Raw genomic sequence first — 22,258 nt, forward strand, 5'->3', positions numbered from 1 at the left:
GGTGACTCTGGATTTAATTTTGTGCGGTACGCAGGACCTGGTTAGAGATGTAAACGTTACTGAGCCATTGGGGAACAGTGATCATGCTGCGATCCGTTTTGACGTGCACGTTGGGGGAAAAATACCAGGCAAATCTCTAACAAAAACCCTTGACTTCCGACGGGCGGACTTCCCTCAAATGAGGAGGCTGGTTAGAAGGAGGTTGAAAGGGAGGGTAAAAAGAGTCCAGTCTCTCCAGAGTGCATGGAGGCTGCTTAAAACAACAGTAATAGAGGCCCAGCAGAGGTGTATACCGCAAAGAAAGAAGGGTTCCACTAAATCCAGGAGAGTGCCCGCATGGCTAACCAGCCAAGTTAGAGAGGCTGTGAAGGGCAAGGAAGCTTCCTTCCGTAAATGGAAGTCTTGCCCTAATGAAGAGAATAAAAAGGAACATAAACTGTGGCAAAAGAAATGTAAGAAGGTGATAGGGGAGGCCAAGCGAGACTATGAGGAACGCATGGCCAGCAACATTAAGGGGAATAATAAAAGCTTCTTCAAATATGTTAGAAGCAGGAAACCCGCCAGAGAAGCGGTTGGCCCTCTGGATGGTGAGGGAGGGAAAGGGGAGATAAAAGGAGACTTAGAGATGGCAGAGAAATTAAATGAGTTCTTTGCATCTGTCTTCACGGCAGAAGACCTCGGGCAGATACCGCTGCCCGAACGGCCCCTCCTGACCGAGGAGTTAAGTCAGATAGAGGTTAAAAGAGAAGATGTTTCAGACCTCATTGATAAATTAAAGATCAATAAGTCACCGGGCCCTGATGGCATACACCCAAGGGTTATTAAGGAATTGAAGAATGAAGTTGCAGATCTCTTGACTAAGGTATGCAACTTGTCCCTCAAAACGGCCACGGTGCCAGAAGATTGGAGGATAGCAAATGTCACGCCTATTTTTAAAAGGGAAAGAGGGGGGACCCGGGAAACTATAGGCCGGTCAGCCTAACATCCATACCGGGTAAGATGGTGGAATGCCTCATCAAAGATAGGATCTCAAAACACATAGACGAACAGGCCTTGCTGAGGGAGAGTCAGCATGGCTTCTGTAAGGGTAAGTCTTGCCTCACGAACCTTATAGAATTCTTTGAAAAGGTCAACAGGCATGTGGATGCGGGAGAACCCGTGGACATTATATATCTGGACTTTCAGAAGGCGTTTGACACGGTCCCTCACCAAAGGCTACTGAAAAAACTCCACAGTCAGGGAATTAGAGGACAGGTCCTCTCGTGGATTGAGAACTGGTTGGAGGCCAGGAAGCAGAGAGTGGGTGTCAATGGGCAATTTTCACAATGGAGAGAGGTGAAAAGCGGTGTGCCCCAAGGATCTGTCCTGGGACCGGTGCTTTTCAACCTCTTCATAAATGACCTGGAGACAGGGTTGAGCAGTGAAGTGGCTAAGTTTGCAGACGACACCAAACTTTTCCGAGTGGTAAAGACCAGAAGTGATTGTGAGGAGCTCCAGAAGGATCTCTCCAGACTGGCAGAATGGGCAGCAAAATGGCAGATGCGCTTCAATGTCAGTAAGTGTAAAGTCATGCACATTGGGGCAAAAAATCAAAACTTTAGATATAGGCTGATGGGTTCTGAGCTGTCTGTGACAGATCAGGAGAGAGATCTTGGGGTGGTGGTGGACAGGTCGATGAAAGTGTCGACCCAATGTGCGGCGGCAGTGAAGAAGGCCAATTCTATGCTTGGGATCATTAGGAAGGGTATTGAGAACAAAACGGTTAGTATTATAATGCCGTTGTACAAATCGATGGTAAGGCCACACCTGGAGTATTGTGTCCAGTTCTGGTCGCCGCATCTCAAGAAAGACATAGTGGAAATGGAAAAGGTGCAAAAGAGAGCGACTAAGATGATTACGGGGCTGGGGCACCTTCCTTATGAGGAAAGGCTACGGCGTTTGGGCCTCTTCAGCCTAGAAAAGAGACGCTTGAGGGGGGACATGATTGAGACATACAAAATTATGCAGGGGATGGACAGAGTGGATAGGGAGATGCTCTTTACACTCTCACATAATACCAGAACCAGGGGACATCCACTAAAATTGAGTGTTGGGCGGGTTAGGACAGACAAAAGAAAATATTTCTTTACTCAGCGCGTGGTCGGTCTGTGGAACTCCTTGCCACAGGATGTGGTGCTGGCGTCTAGCCTAGATGCCTTTAAAAGGGGATTGGACGAGTTTCTGGAGGAAAAATCCATTATGGGGTACAAGCCATGATGTGTATGCGCAACCTCCTGATTTTAGAAATGGGTTAAGTCAGAATGCCAGATGTAGGGGAGGGCACCAGGATGAGGTCTCTTGTTATCTGGTGTGCTCCCTGGGGCATTTGGTGGGCCGCTGTGAGATACAGGAAGCTGGACTAGATGGGCCTATGGCCTGATCCAGTGGGGCTGTTCTTATGTTCTTATGTTCTTAGTGAACGAAGGTTAGAGGAATGTGGACTGGAAAGTCAGAGGTCTCAAGGTCCAGAGCAGTGAACAGAGATTGGAGGGGCCAATTGGTTAGGTTCTAAAAGGTGGAAGTCTAGGACAAAGTGAGGATGGAATGAGACTCTGGCACTAATGGCAGCAAGTTGCTCAGACTGGGAACCAGACCTGAAGCATCAGTTGTACAGAGCCAGCCAAGCACCTCCCGGTTCCCCAGAACATCTGATCTGACTGGACTGATATATTGCAGTGCTCTTTCTGGTTGTAACCTATGGGCTGCTGCAGTTCAGCAAAGATTTGGCCAGTTCCTCCTCCTGCCTGGGAGCTGCCTTGCTGGTGGCAGGGGTAAGATCTTGCTTTTTGGTTCGCTGGGTCAGTCTTTCTCATTCCCCGCACGTACCAAGCTTAGCACTCCTCATGACCGCTAGTGCCGCGCATCGACTCTCTATGCGGCATTCATTAACTCCGCAAGTTACCCTCCACTGATTTCAACGCGGTGTTTGTTCTTCAGGTTAAAGCATGTAATTGCCCTGCAGTATGCTGTCAGAATATAGCAGCTGCAGTGTGTGAAAAGCCTGTGCACTTTCAGGCTCCATAGTCTTAATGCGTGCACATTTAGATGATTGTGCTCTAAAGCTAAGGAACATCTGTCTTCCACTCAGAGATTCAACTTCTGGAGGTTCAGGGAAGGTGAGAGGGAGCTCAGCCCTGAGGGACTGTGGCCGCTCTAGCAACTGAGCATCTTGCTCTTGCCAGATGCAAGGGAGGGCACCAGGATGAGGTCTCTTGTTATCTGGTGTGCTCCCTGGGGCATTTGGTGGGCCACTGTGAGATACAGGAAGCTGGACTAGATGGGCCTATGGCCTGATCCAGTGGGGCTGTTCTTATGTTCTTAACTACAATTCCCAGGAAGCCTTGCAGGTCTCTTGTTATCTGGTGTGCTCCCTGGGGCATTTGGTGGGCTGCTGTGAGATACAGGAAGCTGGACTAGATGGGCCTATGGCCTGCTCCAGTGGGGCTGTTCTTATGTTCTTAACTACAATTCCCAAGAGGCCTTGCAGGTCTCTTCTTATCTGGTGTGCTCCCTGGGGCATTTGGTGGGCCGCTGTGAGATACAGGAAGCTGGACTAGATGGGCCTATGGCCTGATCCAGCGGGGCTGTTCTTATGTTCTTAACTACAATTCCCAAGAGGCCTTGCAGGTCTCTTCTTATCTGGTGTGCTCCCTGGGGCATTTGGTGGGCCGCTGTGAGATACAGGAAGCTGGACTAGATGGGCCTATGGCCTGCTCCAGTGGGGCTGTTCTTATGTTCTTAACTACAATTCCCAAGAGGCCTTGCAGGTCTCTTCTTATCTGGTGTGCTCCCCGGGGCATTTGGTGGGCCACTGTGAGATACAGGAAGCTGGACTAGATGGGCCTATGGCCTGATCCAGTGGGGCTGTTCTTATGTTCTTAACTACAATTCCCAGGAAGCCTTGCAGGTCTCTTGTTATCTGGTGTGCTCCCTGGGGCATTTGGTGGGCTGCTGTGAGATACAGGAAGCTGGACTAGATGGGCCTATGGCCTGCTCCAGTGGGGCTGTTCTTATGTTCTTAACTACAATTCCCAAGAGGCCTTGCAGGTCTCTTCTTATCTGGTGTGCTCCCTGGGGCATTTGGTGGGCCGCTGTGAGATACAGGAAGCTGGACTAGATGGGCCTATGGCCTGATCCAGCGGGGCTGTTCTTATGTTCTTAACTACAATTCCCAAGAGGCCTTGCAGGTCTCTTCTTATCTGGTGTGCTCCCTGGGGCATTTGGTGGGCCGCTGTGAGATACAGGAAGCTGGACTAGATGGGCCTATGGCCTGCTCCAGTGGGGCTGTTCTTATGTTCTTAACTACAATTCCCAAGAGGCCTTGCAGGTCTCTTCTTATCTGGTGTGCTCCCCGGGGCATTTGGTGGGCCACTGTGAGATACAGGAAGCTGGACTAGATGGGCCTATGGCCTGATCCAGCGGGGCTGTTCTTATGTTCTTATGTAACTGCTGCTAGGAATATTTCAACCAGGCATCTCCAAAAGCCCAAAGATACAACCTCTGTGGGGACAGTGATTTACTAGGATCAAAAATATCCTCAGTAAATAGGGACAGTTAGAATGCATGTTGTGATGGGCAGGGCAGGGCAGGGCATGAACTGGGGCAGGAGGGAGTCTCAGAGCAGGCTGTCCCCTCACTGAAAACAGCAACCAAGTTTGTTCTTGCTACAACAGAGTCTGAAGTGCAGGCTCTCCGCCTTCTCCATAAAAGTGGCTAACAGCAGTAGCATAGCTAGAGGGGTGCAAAGCACGAAGTTTTGCAGGGAGCCTCCCCACAGCATGCAATTCAGAGCCATTCTGGCAGGGGCAGCAAAACGGAGGCATGCACCTCCATTTTGCTCCTCCCCCCCCACCCGGAATGGCTCCAAAAGGGAGGAGGGGAGTTCACTTGCACACGGGGAGCGGGGAGGCTCCCTGCAAAACTTAGTGCTCTGCACCCCCTCTAGCTACGCTGCTGGATAACAGTCATTCTCGTATATGGTCATGCTCCCTCTCTAAAACAGCTTGCCAATGCCATTCCATGGAACTGAATGGAATCCACCAAGGACTGGACAGAGCCCCGAGCTTTTTGCAGAGCCCTGCCCCTAAGTCTGCATCTTATCACCTTGACTCATACCTTGGTCACTCAGGTGACAAACAGATGGAAGCCAAAAAAAACTGGTCTTCTTATGTGTGGGTGTCTAGAATCCATAAGACCATTCTAAATTTTCTTTTCTTAAAAGAAAGATGCAGAAATCTAGCCCATGGTCGTGTTATTTTAAACTATGCTATTAGACCATAAGGTAATGCATCTGTTTGTCTGGATTTAAACATTTGTTCCTTTTTTCTTGCTTCCATATGTGTGCCATGTAGCAAGCAGTGTTCAGTGTACCTTCATTTAAAAAAATGGATTCTCATGAAAGAAGGTTCTTTTTCGTAAACAGATTTACAGTAGTACCTTTTGGCTCTGTGAGCCTCTTGGCATGCAAATGCGTTCACTCTCTTTTTTTTATGAGAGAGCTCATTTATGTCTTATTCTGAGGCTTGCAAAATACAGTTCAACGTAAAGCAGCTCTCTGTGACACGCTTTAATGTCTGCTCAAGGGACATGGGCGGAGAGCTATTTATAATCATCCTAAAATATTCATCCGTATCTAAAGGGACATTGAGGACCTGGTGGCAGTTCCTTCTGAATGCATCCAGGGTATCAATCAGTTGAAGGTGACGAGTTGATTAATTGCCTTCCATTTAATGTAAACAGCTTTCCAAAGGATTATGAACCAATTCTACGGGCCACTTAAGACAGCAGAGCTCCTGGTCTGCTGCCCTAATACAGGATTATAAAAGATGTGCTGGAGGCGCCATATGTATAGCAATGGCGCCATTGCAGGTAAGGTGGTAGTAGGGAGTTTCAAGGGCAGGAGGTGGCAGGGAGCATGGGGGTGTAGATCTTGATGGTGGCAGCATATGCCGTGATGCCATTTTTCCTGCACTAACATGCCCCCTACCTCTCCTCAGATATATGCCTGCAAAATAGCTGGCGTGGATCTAAGGAGACCCATTGGTGATAAAGCAGCTTACCAGGAGGTGAGTAAAAAAAAATATTTCCCAGTCTGATCACTCCCCCCCCCCCCCCCGCTGCCAACATAGCATGCAGCGCACCCTTCGTCGGTGGGTCTTCATGCAATGCCCTGGCAGGTCATAGTACTGGGCTGTTTGTGATAACAGACCTATCAATGGTCTGTTGTAGCAAAGGAAAAGGGTCCATTGCCCACATCAGGGGCAGGAGAAGCAGCAGCCCTTCCAGTGAGGCTCCAGGCATCCCGTGACACCCAGGTGATTGGTTCCTTTGAGCCAGAGGAAAACTTCTTTGTGGCCAGTAACCTGATTGTGAGTAAGGGCCGTCCAATGAGTGTGACTGGAAAGCTAGGTATCAAAGCCTGGGGAAAGGGAAGGCCAAGGGAGAAGAGCGTCAATGGTTCTTTCTGGTTAGGGAGAGAACCAAGGAGGAAAAGAGACAGAGTGTAAGTAACTCCCTTCCCTTTGACTGAGACCAAGGAAGGCCCAGGGTATGACTATTAGCTTTGATAGCTCAATTGAGCCTCCATGTTCACAGGCACACTATCTCCTAGACACGATGGCAGTGACAAACAGTGAGGGAAGACCATCTCTTCCGTGACCTGTTTGTGAGTGGCCAGAAGCACCTGTCTAATCACTGTTGGAGTGCTGGGCCAGACATACCCTTGATCTGATCCAGCAAAGCTCTTCCTATGGTCTTAAACACACCAAGAAGGTGCATTTTGGAGCCCTCGTCCTCAATGAATGCGGCTAGAAACCCAAGGCTCAGCCCCCCCAGGCCCCACCTCTGCGCTGAACAAACAGAACCAAGCTGTGTGTAGACGTTCTTTGGACGATATCGCAAGTCAGGTGATGATATATTGTTTGCTGTTTCCAGTGGCGTAGCAAGAGGGGTGCAAAGCACTGAGTTTTGCAGGGAGCCTCACCACGGTGTGCAAGCGGTCCCTCCCCCTTCCCTTAGGAGCCATTCCGGGTGGTGGGAGCAAAATGGAGGCAAATGCAAATCAGAGGCAAATCTTCCTGAACTAGGCAGTGGTATAACTAGAGGGACCCTCACTGCAGTGTGAAAAGGGCCCCTTCCCTTCGGAGCCAGGCATATACCTCCGATTTGCTCCCAGAATGGCTCCAAAGGGGAGGGGCTGCTGACATGCTGCAGTGCGGCTCCCTGCAAAACTTAGTTCTTTGCACCCCCTCTAGCTACTTTTCCAACCCACTTTCCTACCCACCACTGGCTACTTTTCCATTAGAAAAATGCTGTATGATTCATGCCCCAGAATAACAAGCTGTGCTAGTCTGTTTGCATAGTATAGATTAACATATGGTCCTCTGAGGCTTGAGTACCAGTCCATGCAATCTTGGGGAAACAATTCTCCTTCTCTCAACATAATTCCCTCTAGAATGCTCCTCTTGGAGTAAGGAGGATAAATTTGAAAAGTCCCAGGCGTCCTTCGCCATAAGGCTACGTCCTGATTTAGGCTGTACTGGATAACAATCCCAACGCAATGCGGAACCTTGAACATTAAAAGTGTCTGGTCTGGGAAATCAGAGGATGGGGGGGGGGAAATGGATTTGTAGCTCTCTGGCAGTTCAGAAATACAAAAATGCTTCAGTTACCGAGACCAGCATTCAAACATGACATCACAGATTGGCTGCGTGCTGTTTTTCTTTGAACTGTCACAGTGGAATTTCTCAGTTGGTACTGAACAAATCTGTCCACAGTGGTGTTTTTATGTGATTATTAAAACACTACCTAATAAGTGGTGTGAATCTTGGTTGGTCCGAGCAGACATTCATTCCCCTTGCCTTGGAGTTCTGGCTGCAAAGTGGGTTGGAGCTCAGGGCAGAGACCACAGGGAACTACGTTTTCAGTGGGACTGAGATTTTCAGGTCAGTCCACCACCACGCGTCACTGCTTTGGCACACTGCTCGTCCATGTCATTTGGGCACAATCCTAACCCTCTCTCCAGCACCAACATAAGGGCAATGCACATTCCCTTACTAGGTCAGTAAACATTCCCTTACTTTGAGGAGCTCTCCGTGAGTACCCCCCAACTGCAGGATGCAGCACTCGTCCCATCGGCACAGCTATGCCAGTGCTAGAAAGTGGGTTAGGATTTGGGCCTAAGATGCTTTCTGTCCCACATGCAAGCGCCCAACTCTGGCTCACAGAGTTGATCAATATGTTAAAAAAAAAAAGTTTGAACGCCGTTTCGAAAACCCGAGAACCTGAGTTAGAAAGCAGAGACATAAATAATCTAAACACAACTGAAAATCAGCTCTCCTGATTAAATGCCTGCTTAAACTAAAAGGTCTTAAGAAGACGGTGAAAAGACCGCAAGACCAGGCAGATGTTACCTGCCCTTCTCTTTTTCCTTAGAAAGAAAACAGATGCGCGTGTGGTTCAGTGTCGTCACTAGGGTTTGTGCCACCAATTATGGGAGGCCAGAGCGTCATCCCCATGATGAACTTCCTCCCATGCAATGGGTGGGGCAATGCCCCAGGTTGTGGGCGTGGTGATGTATCATAGCCCCGCCTCACTGGTTTTTTTTGCTATAACTTTTGATAGAATAGAGGCATCTCAACACGTTTTATTTCATTGCATTCTGCATGAAATTACGCATCAAATGATATTTAACTTGATGGTATTGCACGATATATGGTATATATAATGATATATAACATGATGGTAAAGTACCAAGATTTAAAAAAAAAAAAGGGCCAATAGTAGTGTGTTTGTCCTCCCTGTGCGCATCACCTGGTGTGGCTCGCACTGCACCTCCCTAGCGACACCACTTGGTACAGTTGCTACTGAAATTTCACCTAAAATGTTGTGGGAAGCTAAAAAGTTTGGATGAAGCTAGTGAAGTGTGTGTGGGGAGGTAGGGATGAGGTCCTTGGCATCCTATCCTGAGGATGTGACCACATGGCCTGCAGTCTGCAAGTCCTTTAGAAGCCGAGAGCTCTGGACACTGGCCTGAAGTTGTGGGTTGTCTCATCGGGCTGTCAGCCCGCTCCACAAACCCGTCGCTTCAGTCTAAGATGGTTTTGCCCCACTGACCTAAATGAAACTGCAGTGGCTCTCGATCCAAGGATTCATAGCGAGTCAGGCTGTTAACTGCAGCGCGGTATGTATAAGTGAACTGCGTGGAGAAAGGCTGTTTTTTGAAGAGCTCTTGGCTGTCAAGATGACCTTCACTATCTGAGCAAAAGACGTGGTGGCCCGATTTAAGTCATTCCACTTATTGGCACTCATTCCCATTTTCTGATACCCTGTGGGTGTGAAGGAGGCAGAGTGGATGTGCTCCCTGGGTCAGGGGAGAAGGCAGGCATGCTTTTGCTCTCCACTGTACAAAGGCCACAGCAGAAGGATAGCGTCATCCAGTCCAGCCCAAGGCTTCATAATTGGAGACAGAATACATTGCAGAACTCAGAAATTGGGGGGCATAAAATAGGAATGCAAGATGACACACCTGACCACAATGGATGGTCCTTAGTAGAAAGTTCCCTGATCTTTGTGCTTCTCATAACTCACCGGTGGGAAGCCCATCGTAGTGAATACAGTGCACAAGTCATGTCCCATACAATGCAGACCCACCCCTCCCCATAGTTCTCTTTTTTACATAAAGCAGTAGGCTTTAGCCTAATCAGTTTAATTTAGGCCCAAACCCTAATCAACTTTCCAGCACTGGCACAGCTATGCCAATGGGGCATGTGCTGCATCCTGCAGTTGGGTGGGACTCACGGAGGCCTCCTTAAGATAAGGAAATGTTTGTTCCCTTACCTCTGAGCTGTCTTGCCCTTATCTCGAAAAGTTGGTTAGGATTGAGCCCTTTTAGTCATATTTCTGTTTTAGGAGAGTACGTGTCAGCTTTAACATATTCCTTTGTATTAAAACACTGTATTTCCTTTTAAAATTAAATTAAAATTAAAATCCTTTTAAAATTAGGTCATTTCTTGTACAATTGAATCTTTAATCCAAAAAGATGTTAAATGACAAAGTTTGTAAATTCGGAGCTCATACACTTTCAAAAAGTGAATTCTTTTGCTGAGGAGGAGAGGGAGGTAGGATCCTGGTGGTGTGGGACTGAATTTATAAACTTTGGTTTGCGAAGGGGGGAGGAGATAGATAGATAGATGGACGGACGGACGGACGGACGGACGGACGGATTGGATGAGGAGGAAGGAATAGATAGATAGATAGATAGATAGATAGATAGATAGATAGATAGATAGATAGATAGATAGATAGATAGATAGATGGGGAGGGAGGGAGGGAGGGAGGGAGGGAGGGATAGAAAGAAAGAAAGAAAGAAAGAAAGAAAGAAAGAAAGAAAGAAAGAAAGAAAGAAGGTGATGGTGGCTTTACATGCCACAGAAAAAACGATAAGAAAAAAAGGTGTGATAGTAACCCTGTTAATTTCAGAATGAGATTATGTGAGATTAGTGTGTCTATCATAGATCTGCAAACAGATTGGCTTCTCTTCTTCAGCACAGGTACCAGAAAACTAAATATAGCTTATCCTCAGTTACATGCGCCAAGGAGACCCGGTCTGACAAATACAACATTTCTGGAGGTTTGGCGGAACATTGTAAATCGTCGTTTCAAGTTTTTGGAACAGTGAAGCTCACTTAAGCTCGGATCGTACCACCAAACAGGCACTCAGCCTGTCCATCCGTTTTCTGTGCATTCCACCTGTCCTCCAAATTGTGCCCCACTGTGTTGTGTTAAGTGTGCCAAGTGCGTTGAGAGAGGGGTGGGATCCTGGCGGTGTGGGACTCCACCTCTTCCCCACATATTCCTCAGCTTTTTCTGCACGGAGCCTACATTCCTTTGCATCAATAAAGTTGCATCAAAAGAAAAAAAAATTGCAGCAGCAAAAAGTTAATAATAATAATATTAAGAGGCGCCAAGGAGGAAATTAGCAGCGTTGCGAGAGGGGGTGCAAAGCACTATGTTTTGCACAGTGCTTCACCGTGCCGTGCAAGTGGCCTCTTCCCCTCGCCTTTGGAGCCGTTCCAAGCCACTAGAGTAAAACGGAGGCATACACATTTTGGGGAGCATTCCAGGGACGCCTTCTGGGTGTTCCTGTTGGCAACCTTCAGTCTCGAAAGACTATGGTATCACGCTCTGAAAGGTGGTTCTGGAACAGCGTCTAGTGTGGCTGAAAAGGCCAGTTCGGGAGTGACAATCCCTTCCACACCGGGAGCAAGTGCAGTCTGTCCCTGGTCTGTCTCCCTGGCTATGGGCCTTCCTTCTTTGCCTCTTAGCCTCAGACTGTTGGCCAAGTGTCTCTTCAAACTGGGAAAGGCCATGCTGCACAGCCTGCCTCCAAGCGGGCCGCTCAGAGGCCAGGGTTTCCCACCTGTTGAGGTCCACGCCTAAGGCCTTCAGATCCCTCTTGCAGATGTCCTTGTATCGCAGCTGTGGTCTACCTGTAGGGTGCTTTCCTTGCACGAGTTCACCATAGAGGAAATCCTTCTGGGTGTACACCTCCGTTTTGGTCTAGTGGCCCGGAATGGCTCCGAAGGGGAAGGGCCACTTGCACAGAGCAGTGAGGCCCTGTGCAAAACTTAGTACTTTGCACCCCCTTTAGCTACACTTCTGGAGGAAGTAGATATGCACACCACATTGTAGCGCATATCCCACAACTCGGGCACTGCAGTAGGGAAAAGAAATTGTGTCATTCTGTCCCTTTTACTCCTTACATACACACACAAAAAGGAGGATTCTCCACTTTGCCCTAACCACAAAGCCACTTATTTAAAGAGGGAGATGGCAGCCAAGCCCAAAACCCTGCTTGGCACAGACTTCTCTTTCTTTTTTCTGGCCTGCCTATTGAGACTATTCCATTCATGCAGCGGGCATAGTGATAAGATGACATGACTTGTATATTTCCATTGGATGTGGCACTCCAAAAAACCCTTGCCAGGAGGAGCAATTTTTAGAAACCGGGGCCAGGGGATGAATTTCCCACTTGTGTGCGATTACAGCGTTGGCATTCTTGAGCATGAAAGAAGCTGAGGTCAGATTGTGGAGCTTGTTTGCAGTCCCTGGTTTCTCACCCACAAGGCAATAGCCTGTAGCTCCAGGGAAGTCTTGGTGTTTGATGTGGGGAAGAAGGGAGAGTTATTTATGTGTTCTTGAGCTACTGAGATGGATCAAGGAGGGAGAGAATTCTCAGCTAATGAACCAGGCAGCTGGAGTGCACGGTTGGATTGCAGTATCGGTTGGGGACGATCATTTCAAAAGCTGGACTTTTTAGCCTGCTGCTTCACCCCCTACCTTATCAGTCTCGTGAAGGTTGGTGACAACTAAGTTCCGCTGAATACAATGAAAAGAGCCTTGTGGCCCAAATCTTGTTAGGAGGACGCTGTTGCGTATCCTAAACCTGTCCAGGCAACACCACACCAGCCTATCTCTCCCAGTAAAGCTGACTCAGCCCTTCCCAGTGATGCCTCCAGCGTCCATAGAAACCCCAACAGCCTATCACCCAGAGTGGCACCCTAATATGGGGGTGCCATTGGTGTGATGTCCAAGCCTAAGTGATGTCTAACCCTAACCCTATCCCACTCACGTACATCCAGAGAATAGTTTTTTTGAGCAGAGCAAGGGCAGAAAGATCGTTCCCTTGGAAGAGGGCAGCCAGGTGACACACAAGTCCCCATGTGGCAAGGGTTTAAGTTCCTATGGGAGGAACTCTACCAGTTGAAAGAAGTGCTGTTCCAATGGCAGGGACTGGAACGAGTCACAAGGGAAGTCTCCGCAGCACTCAGGCATGGGGCTGTTGAGGCTGGTGGCTCCTTAGATGTGGGTAGATCCCATAAAGCAGGATCCAGGTGACTCACTGCTCAACGGTGCAGGCTAGGAACCGGGGAGACACATTTGTGTCCAGCCAAGGGGCCTTTTGCATGGCAGACCAGGAACACCCCTGGCAGGGACAAAAGAAGAGCGGGAGGTAGGTCCAGACCCCACATCAGCTGCTCTACAAGGTTATCTCATTGATCACCCAGCTTCAGGAGGAGACAGGCAAAGAGCACCCCATTGAACATTTAATCCCTTGCGTCACCACAAACGGGCATATCTGGATAGGAGACTGTAGCACATGGGCAAATCAGAGGGAGCGCTGTGCGGGCGAATCGTTGAACTGGCATGTGACACAGAGTGGCCCACCCATCTAGCCACAGCTACGTAGACTCCATGTCCTTTGCTTTATCATTGGTACCTGCCAGCATGGCTGTCAGTTGCCCTTTCTGTCCCCCTGCCACTGCGCACCGTATACCATGGCAGCAGAGAACAGGGGGCTCATGATCACCAAGGGGCGCCCCCCCTCCTTTGCAGCCCAAAGAGTCACAGAGCAGGGGTGCTGCACACCCTGAGAGCAGAAAGTGAGTGGGGTGACAGGGTGATTGGCTTGCACTTTTCTGTTTTCCCCTTCCACGTTGTTCCCTATGGGTTTGCTTTTACTCACAGCAGCTCAGGTGTGAATGGAACGTTTTTTCCTGTGCTGGGAAATCCATCATCTGAAGGGGGTTAGGATACGGCGTACATCTACTCCTCCTAGTTGTTCCACATCACGCCCCAATCTCCTCCCCATTTCAGCCTCTTCGTTAAGCAGGCACCCAAGTGACACTGGGCTACACCGGTGCTGTGTTTTTTCTGGCATTGTGCCAGCATCCCTGACACATCTGTTGGCTGGTGAATTTCTGTGCTGGTGGGACTGTTGTTGCGCCGGTATTATGTGGAGATATGCTGACATATCTCAAGGGTAGCAGTGGGCTATAATTCGCAACCGACTTGGATCCTATTGATTTCAGTGGGATATTTTCAGTAAACATGCTGGCTGTATAGGGTTTTGCTATGTCACTGATATCCAGGTTTCTCTAGCAAAGCATTCAGTGGTGTGTGTAAGTGTCCGGAGGAGGAAAGAGGCAGACGAAGGGGCTTTTATTTCATGGCTTCTCTTGTAGTGCTATGTCAGAAGGCCAGATGCAAGGGAGGGCACCAGGATGAGGTCTCTTGTTATCTGGTGTGCTCCCTGGGGCATTTGGTGGGCCGCTGTGAGATACAGGAAGCTGGACTAGATGGGCCTATGGCCTGACCCAGTGGGGCTGTTCTTATGTTCTTATGTAGCTCTCCTATCTGAAGGGCATTCAACAGCATGGGTTTCCAAAATTCTTCCCTGTGCTGAACAGAGTTGGATGTGATCTAGTGGCATAGTAAGGCATCTACTACCTGGGGTAAAAGAGGACTTTGTGGCACCCCTCCACAACAAAATACAATTTAATTTATTAAGTAAATAACTAACTAACTATGTTTTATTTGTTAATTGGCCATATGGCTGGCAACCTTCAGTCTCGAAAGATTATGGTATAAGCCTACAGCACCCGGTATTCCCAGGCGGTCTCCCATCCAGGTCCTAACCAGGCCTGACCCTGCTTAGCTTCCGAGATCAGACAAGATCGGGATTGTGCAGGGTAACAGTTGCTGCCATATATTTTGATAGAATATAGGTATTCCAACGTGCTTTGTTTAATTGCATTCAGCATTAACTTACCTTCCCAATGATATATAACACGATGGTATTATTCATACATACCAAGGTTATCACAATTTTTTATCACTGTTTTTAGTTTTTTTAATTATTGTAAATTGTTTTTTAATGTATTTTTAAGGTGTTTGTAAGCTGCCTTGTGTGCCCGCTGGGCAAAAAGGTGGGGTATAAATTAATAATAATAATAATAATAATAATAATAATTTTGGCCACTAGTGTCAAGCTCAACTTGTTGCCCCCCTAAAGCTTGTTGCCCAGAGCAGTTGCCACCCCCTGCACCCCCTTAGCTACGCCGTTGGGTGTGGAGGTTGCCAATCAGTAATTTAATTTAGTTTAATGCCTACGGTCCCAATCAGCTTCCGAAAAGGGCTCATGGAATTAGCAGGAAAGTACTGCCAAACTATAAGAATGATTCTTGAAAGTGTCCCTGTTGTTTCTTCTTAGAGACAGGCCTTGGAGGCCTTCAGAGGCTTGACTCCACTTACACAAGCGTAAGACAACAGCTGAACGAGACGCTAAGGCAGCGCAGGCATGCCGGAGACAACGACTACAACATTGAAGTGCTTCTTGGGGTAGACGACTCTGTGGTCCGTTTCCATGGCAAAGAGCACGTTCAGAATTACCTCCTCACCCTGATGAATATAGTGAGTGCATTTCTTCTTGTGCATGGAAGGGGCAGCTGTAGATCTAAAATGGTTAATTGTGGCATGTGGTTAGGTGCATGGCTGTTCTCTTGCCTTCTCATAAAAAGTCTTTATCAAAGGAATGCCATGTTGGAACCTCTCTCCAAGATCAGGCTTTCACCTAGTTGTGGGTCCCAATCCATTCATTAATGATTCAACCATCTACTGTTCTGTTTCTCTGCAGTAGGTCTTGTCCTTGATGAACGCAGAACTGCGGGATCTCTGCTTCTTCCTTCATATAGTCGTTTTGATTGCCTGGTTGAGCCAGTAACTGTCCAAAAAAAATTCTTTGTAGGATTCATCTCTGGTTTCAGCAGGGGGCAAGGCTGATCTTGGCTCACCCTATTGAACTCCGTCAACCCTTTGTTCATTCATCCATCCAGGGAAGTTTTGTTTTCATGGGTTTTTTTAATCACCAAGTGTTCTGTTCCTCCCCCACTTCTCCCTCTCCCTGGGACATTTCAGCTTCTGGAGTTCACATAACTGTAAAGCTGGAAGGGAAATATGACCTGTGGTCCACAGCAGACCATCCACAACCACTGACTTGGATCAGACCCCACAATCTAAACCCCTGTGTGCCTTAGCAAGGTGATGGATTCCTGACTGCTCCACTTCGTTCTGTACTGTGAGTCTCTACTTGCAGTCAGAAGTGGAACCGCTCAGAATTCTGCAAGATCAGCTTCCTCTCTCACTGATGAGTAGATCAGGTCTTAAGCGGAGGGTAAGTGTGTTGGGTGCTTGCAGAGGGCACAGATCTAGATGTACATGCAATCCAAGCTGTATACCTCCAAGGGAGGATTACTCCTCGCCTCACATCTGGTGGATCAGAAGTGGGTACAGTGGCCCTGTGTGGTATGAATGTCTAAGAAATGTTTGAGGAAATAAAATGAATGGAACCATTTCAGACTGTGGTGGGGGATATCATTATTTGAATGCCTGGTTAAGATCAAGTGTAGTACCCTGAAAGTAAAAGACAAATCAAGGAGAATGGTTCAGACCAAGCCTGCACCCTATTAGGCTGCTTTTCTGCTTGTGGGGATTTTGTTTTATGAAGAGGAACATTCCAAAATACAGTATGATTCCATCCTGCTGCCTGAACTGGTACAATCCATTATACCACTTCACGCCACTGCCGCATTCATTCACTTTTCTGCTGCATGTGTGGGTCTCTAGTTTGATCACGGCAAATCTTTAAGGTATCTCTTGGTGGTGTTCCTTTTTCACTTAGATCATGATGAGATTTTCATCTTTGCAAAGTGTGATCTCCTGCATTATTTTATATTTGCTGATTACAATCCTTCCATTTTAGATGCCTTAGAAATGACTTTTGAGAGTTCACACCAACATCCTTCTCTCTGCCAACCACATAAATGACTTTTTATTCTCAAAACAAATTTAGATAGGTCTGCTTTTTGAGGTTAATAATGAGAATAGCGCCCTCTGCTGGTGACACAGAACCCAACCAAAGACTATTATATACGCAATATTTGACTGATACTCCTTTTTTGGAATTTCTGAAATACTCTTTTTAAAAAAGTTGTTTTTAATAATATATATTGCACCACGAGTAAAACAAATCTGCAATTTTCCGTGCCTTTCTCTCTCCGAAGGGGATCGGAGCTCAGGCTTTTGCCTTGCCGGTAACCAGTCTCTGTTTCAGTCTTCTCACCTTCGCCATGGAAACTATTTTGTATTCTTATCAAATGAGGAACACTATATTAAGAAGATGTACCAATATTTGTTAAACATGAAAATGGAAGATGAGTCAGTAAAAGAGGTGATGATCCTGTGGGCAAAGAATATTGGACATAATATAACAATGAATAATTGGGAACAGATCTGGAAAAGAAATATGAAGATAATCAAAGCAACAACGATGAAAGAGAATATCTATAAAATCTTTTATAGATGGTACCTATCTCCAGACAGGCTGGCAAAAACGTATCCTGGTGCATGCTATAAATGCTGGAAATGTAAGGAGGCGAAAGGATCTTTTTACCACATGTGGTGGCTCTGTTCTAAGGCAAAAGAATTCTGGAGAAAAATACATATGAATATTCAAATCATTTTTAAATGTGTTATACCTTTTAAACCAGAGATATTCCTTTTGAATATTTTCCCTGAAAGCTGTAATAATGATACAAGACATATTCTGTTATATACAATTTTCGCAGCAAGACTAATCTATGCTCAGATGTGGAAGAGCTCAGAAATTCCTATTACAGATATGTGGATTAAGGAAGTATATGAAATTATTGAAATGGATGTCTTAACTGAAAGATTGAAGGATGGTAAGATAGAAATAATACAGCAACTATGGAATCCATTTTACAGATGGAAAGACAAACGATTATGAGTCATTTAAGTAAAATCAAAATAGACAAAAATAAATATATTAATGTTCATGATAATTATAGACTAGAGTAGACTGAAATTTTTGTTAAATTGATATCGACATTATAGAAAAGACAATGTTGGCAACCTTCAGTCTCGAAAGACTCTGGTATCGCACTCTGAATGGTGGTTCTGGAACAGCGTCTAGTGTGGCTGAAAAGGCCAATTCGGGAGTGACAATCCCTTCCACACCGGGAGCAAGTGCAGTCTGTCCCTGGTCTGTCTCCCTGGCTATGGGCCTTCCTTCTTTGCCTCTTTGCCTCAGACTGTTGGCAAAGTGTCTCTTCAAACTGGGAAAGGCCATGCTGCACAGCCTGCCTCCAAGTGGGCCGCTCAGAGGCCAAGGTTTCCCACTTGTTGAGGTCCACTCCTAAGGCCTTCAGATCCCTCTTGCAGATGTCCTTGTATCGCAGCTGTGGTCTACCTGTAGGGCGCTTTCCTTGCACGAGTTCTCCACAGAGAGAAAGTAGTAATTAATGGCTTTTTTAAATGGTGATTTAAAATGGTAATAACTACAGTCCGGCAAATTAACATTAACATTTATTAATTATTAACAGTATTTATATACCGCTTTTCAACTAAAAGTTCGCAAAGCGGTTTACAGAGAAAAATCAAATAACCAAATGGCTCCCTGTCCCAAAAGGGCTCACAATCTAAAAATATGCCAAGGAATACCAGCAGACAGCCACTAGAACAGACAGTGCTGGGGTGAGGTGGGCCAGTTACTCTCCCCCTGCTAAAAAAAGGAGCACCCACTTGAAAAAGTGCCTCTTACCCAATTAGCAGGGGTAATTCCCAATGTTTTTTTTTTTCCCTTTGTACTACCTTTAACCCATGTACATCTGGTTTCTGAACCCATATCTTTATTCAATAATAATAATAAAAAAGAAAAGTACTTTGTGAGCAGCAGAGGCAAATTGATGTGTTGGTACCTTTAAAAGGAGATTCTGTGTCAATTTTTCATGAGCCGTTAAAATAGCCCTAAGATAGAACTTTTAAGAGGATTCAGCAATTCTTGTGCCTTAGGGAAATGAGTTGCTTCTAAGAAATATTGAAGGAAGTCAGTAATGACTGAGAGAGAGAGAGAGAGAGAGAGATCAATTTCCAGGGTGTATTGTCCAAGGCAAGGTTCATTGTCCATTGCTGTTCTTCCAAGGCAAGGTTCACTGCCTTCTCCAACGTGGCTTTGGCTTATTTTTTGTTCCTTTCATCATCAACTAGAGTTGCTGCTGAGACACATTGGTCTAGTTTTATGTTGGGGCATTCACACTGCTAGTTCTGGTTTGCTGTTCACTGACCCGTGCTCTTACAAGACCACTGTCAGCTACTGTCAAAACCAGCCTTTTTGAAAGACCTTCCTTGCTCATGTTGTAGGTGACATAAGGAGAGAAACTGATCAAGGATTCACTCTTACTTTAAAAAAAATTGTTTTATTATTTTCCAAAATAAAAACAAACAACAAATATAAACAAACACATAACAAACACAAACTCAATACACAACACATGCAAAAACACACCATTGGAGGGTGCAAGCAATCATGTATCAATATATCTAATCAATCTTGGTATATCTTAGTATATCTAATCAATCTAACCTATCTTCTAATCTTGTTCCTCTTCTAGTTTTGCCTCTTAATATCATTTATCATATCATATCCTGTATAATATATCATGTACACAATATATCATGTATACAATATGTATACATTGTATACATCATGTATACAATATATTCATCTAAGTGCCCTGTCTTATACACCTACAACTTCATTTCAACCAAGCATAAAATAGTCTCCTTTGCTCTATCTGTGTTGGTTTGCGCTGTTGATCCAAAATCTCTGTAAGCCTATCCATTTCCGCCATGGAAGAGAAAGAAGAGAAAAGAATATGAAGAGCCAAGATTCACTCCTCCATTGAACCTCTTTATGGAATCAGTGTATTGATTTTGACCAACATGATCTTTGGCATGAATGGGTACCTTTTATGTGGGTACAAGCCCACATCTCTAATAAGTACACAGGCTTGGATTATTTTTTAGAAGATTGATTAACATTCATCCGATTTGTGAACGTGGAACTATTGGTTAAATAGTTCTTTCCTGAGAGTCGGATATAATTCTCATTGCATATATTTACAAGGTAGTTTCCTATCTTTGTGTTCTTTGAATTCCATCTCTTAAATCCCACTTCAGTACTGAACTGAGTATCCGTCTGACCATATTTCATTTGCTGTACCTCTGTGTTTTGCTTGTACCTTTTTATGAAAAAGGTTTTATTTCTTCAATGAACACTTCTTTTTAGTCTTTAGGTAGTTTTGCATTGCTTCAATTAAAGATCTGGGGAAAGGGAGCAGAGTTTAAAAGCTTGTGAAAGGAGCACCCGTAACTTCCCGTTCATCCACATCTATATGTGGATAGTGAAGATGACCTGCACAGAGAATGGGATTGTTAGTTTATTCGGACTCCTAAGATAGAACAACACCTGTTCTGATCAGGTGTCACTTCTGTGTATCTGGTTAGCTAGAGCAAACATATGTAGCCCTCGTGTTAGCAGGGAAACGACAGGAGGAACCCAGAGGATTCCTTGTTATGGTGGGGGGACCATAGTGTGGCCCTTTTTATAGGTTCTATCAGTGGAATATTATCTGGGGAGCGGACACCAAAGACCAGCTTGCATACGGTAAGAATGAAAGACTTTCAGCACAGGCTTTATTCTCCCCTTTGTAAAGCCTGCAAAAGTTATGTTCAAATCAGTGTTTTACCTGAAACTGTGAAGGTGGTGGTGATCTCTCTCTCTCTCTCTCTCTCTCTCTCTCTCTCTCTCTCTCTCTCTCTCTCTCTCTCTCTCTCAGGTGAATGAAATTTACCATGATGAATCCTTGGGAGTTCACATAAATGTAGTGCTGGTTCGCATGATGATGTTGGGATATACCAAGGTAAATAAATAAAGGGAACAAATGGTTGGCAACCTTCAGTCTGGAAAGACTAAGGTATAAGCCTACAGCACCCGGTATTCCCAGGCGGTCTCCCATCCAAGTACTAACCAGGCCTGACCCTGCTTAGCTTCCGAGATCATGGTATAAGCCTACAGCACCCGGTATTCCCAGGCGGTCTCCCATCCAAGTACTAACCAGGCCTGACCCTGCTTAGCTTCCAAGATCAGACAAGATCAGGCATGTGCAGGGTAACAGTGAGCTATTAATTTGTAACCCCACATCAGCCAGGGTGGAAGGTGTGTGTGTGTGTATAGCAGAAGAGTTATTCGTACATCATCATATAAATATTATGTAATTAAAAAAAATAATGTTAATTAAAGCTTCTTGGATGTGTGAAAGGGCCTCTCCAACTATTTCCCAGGCCTGGTCAATATTTATTGCCCTTGCATTTGAACACATCATACTTGGGGAGTGTTTCAGGCCTCCCTAGCAGTGTGCTAGCTCTGTGTACACATGTGTCACTGGCCTCCGGTTTATCTTACAAGAGTGGTGTGTTCCTTCCCAGCTGTTTGGAATGTAAGCAAAGCCCAGCTGTGCCTCTCTAGATGTGCCGCTGAGCAACTGTCTTGCACACTGGGAGTTTCGTCCACATATCGCTTCTTTTGGACAGGAAAACTCATTATGTTGATAAGGATTATAAACACTTTAGGTAACGGTTTCTGAAAAGTTCAGAGTTTTAACAAGCACTGCGGAAAGCCTTGGGCCAAAAAAAGAGAGGTTTGTAGCATATGATTCAGTTCAAATTGCTAGGCTATGCCAAACTAGCACTCAATACTCAGGCAGCCACTGGGCAATGAATGGTCTCTAATGAGTGCTGCAGTTTACAGCTACTAAGTAGATATGGTCAGTAGCCAGATTGTGGGACAAAGCAATCAAGTCCTGTAATCAAATGGAAATAACTAGATCAGTGCTTCTCACACTCAGCTCACAGTGGCCCCCACCACCACAGTGCAGACTCAGCGCATAGTTCCCGGAAGTAACTGGTGATGATGTCATTGCCAGTTACTTCTGAGTTAGGAGGCCAGACAGGATGTTACAAACAGTGGTAAGAGAGTCAGGGTGGGCTTTTTCAAGTGTGCCAAAACCACCCTCTGGAGCTTTGCCCACCGAGCTGGTTGGCTGGTTGGTTGGCAACCTTCAGTCTAGAAAGACTATGGTATAAGCCTACAGCACCCGCTATTCCCTGGTGGTCTCCCATCCAAGTACTAACCAGGCCTGACCCTGCTTAGCTTCCGAGTTCAGATGAGATCGGGCATCTGCAGGGTAGCCTTTGTGATGTTGCATTGCAGTCTTGCTGCCAGGTGGCAAATGTCCTGCACTGCCCTTGGGAGCTGCCCTTGGGGACATCTGAGCTAGATAGAATCTCTGGTGCAGTCCTATGCATGTCTGATCCATGGTAACCCCCACTAAGTCAGTGGGTCTTTGTCCCCCATTGTGTGCATAGGATTGCAGTCTTCATCTATTATTATTGAAACTTGGGGTGTTTTTGAGGTTCTTCAGACAACTTAAATCTATGACATTGTTCATAAGAAGAGACC

The 22,258-nt window shown here is 46.1% G+C and overlaps 1 protein-coding gene and 1 pseudogene across 1 annotated transcript in view; one reads left to right on the forward strand and one right to left on the reverse strand.

Moving 5' to 3' along the window:
* Positions 1-22,258, forward strand: part of ADAMTS3 (ADAM metallopeptidase with thrombospondin type 1 motif 3) — a 138,493-nt gene that overhangs the window by 69,724 nt on the left and 46,511 nt on the right. Inside the window, exons 5-6 of the mRNA XM_066632265.1 lie at positions 15,092-15,291; positions 20,577-20,660. Of these exons, the coding sequence (XP_066488362.1) occupies positions 15,092-15,291; positions 20,577-20,660 (284 nt within the window). The remainder of the gene's footprint in view (positions 1-15,091; positions 15,292-20,576; positions 20,661-22,258) is intronic.
* On the reverse strand, positions 21,882-22,000 carry LOC136656597 (5S ribosomal RNA; annotated as a pseudogene).

The sequence above is a fragment of the Tiliqua scincoides genome, chromosome 6 (assembly GCF_035046505.1).
Source record: "Tiliqua scincoides isolate rTilSci1 chromosome 6, rTilSci1.hap2, whole genome shotgun sequence".
Lineage (NCBI taxonomy): Eukaryota > Metazoa > Chordata > Lepidosauria > Squamata > Scincidae > Tiliqua > Tiliqua scincoides.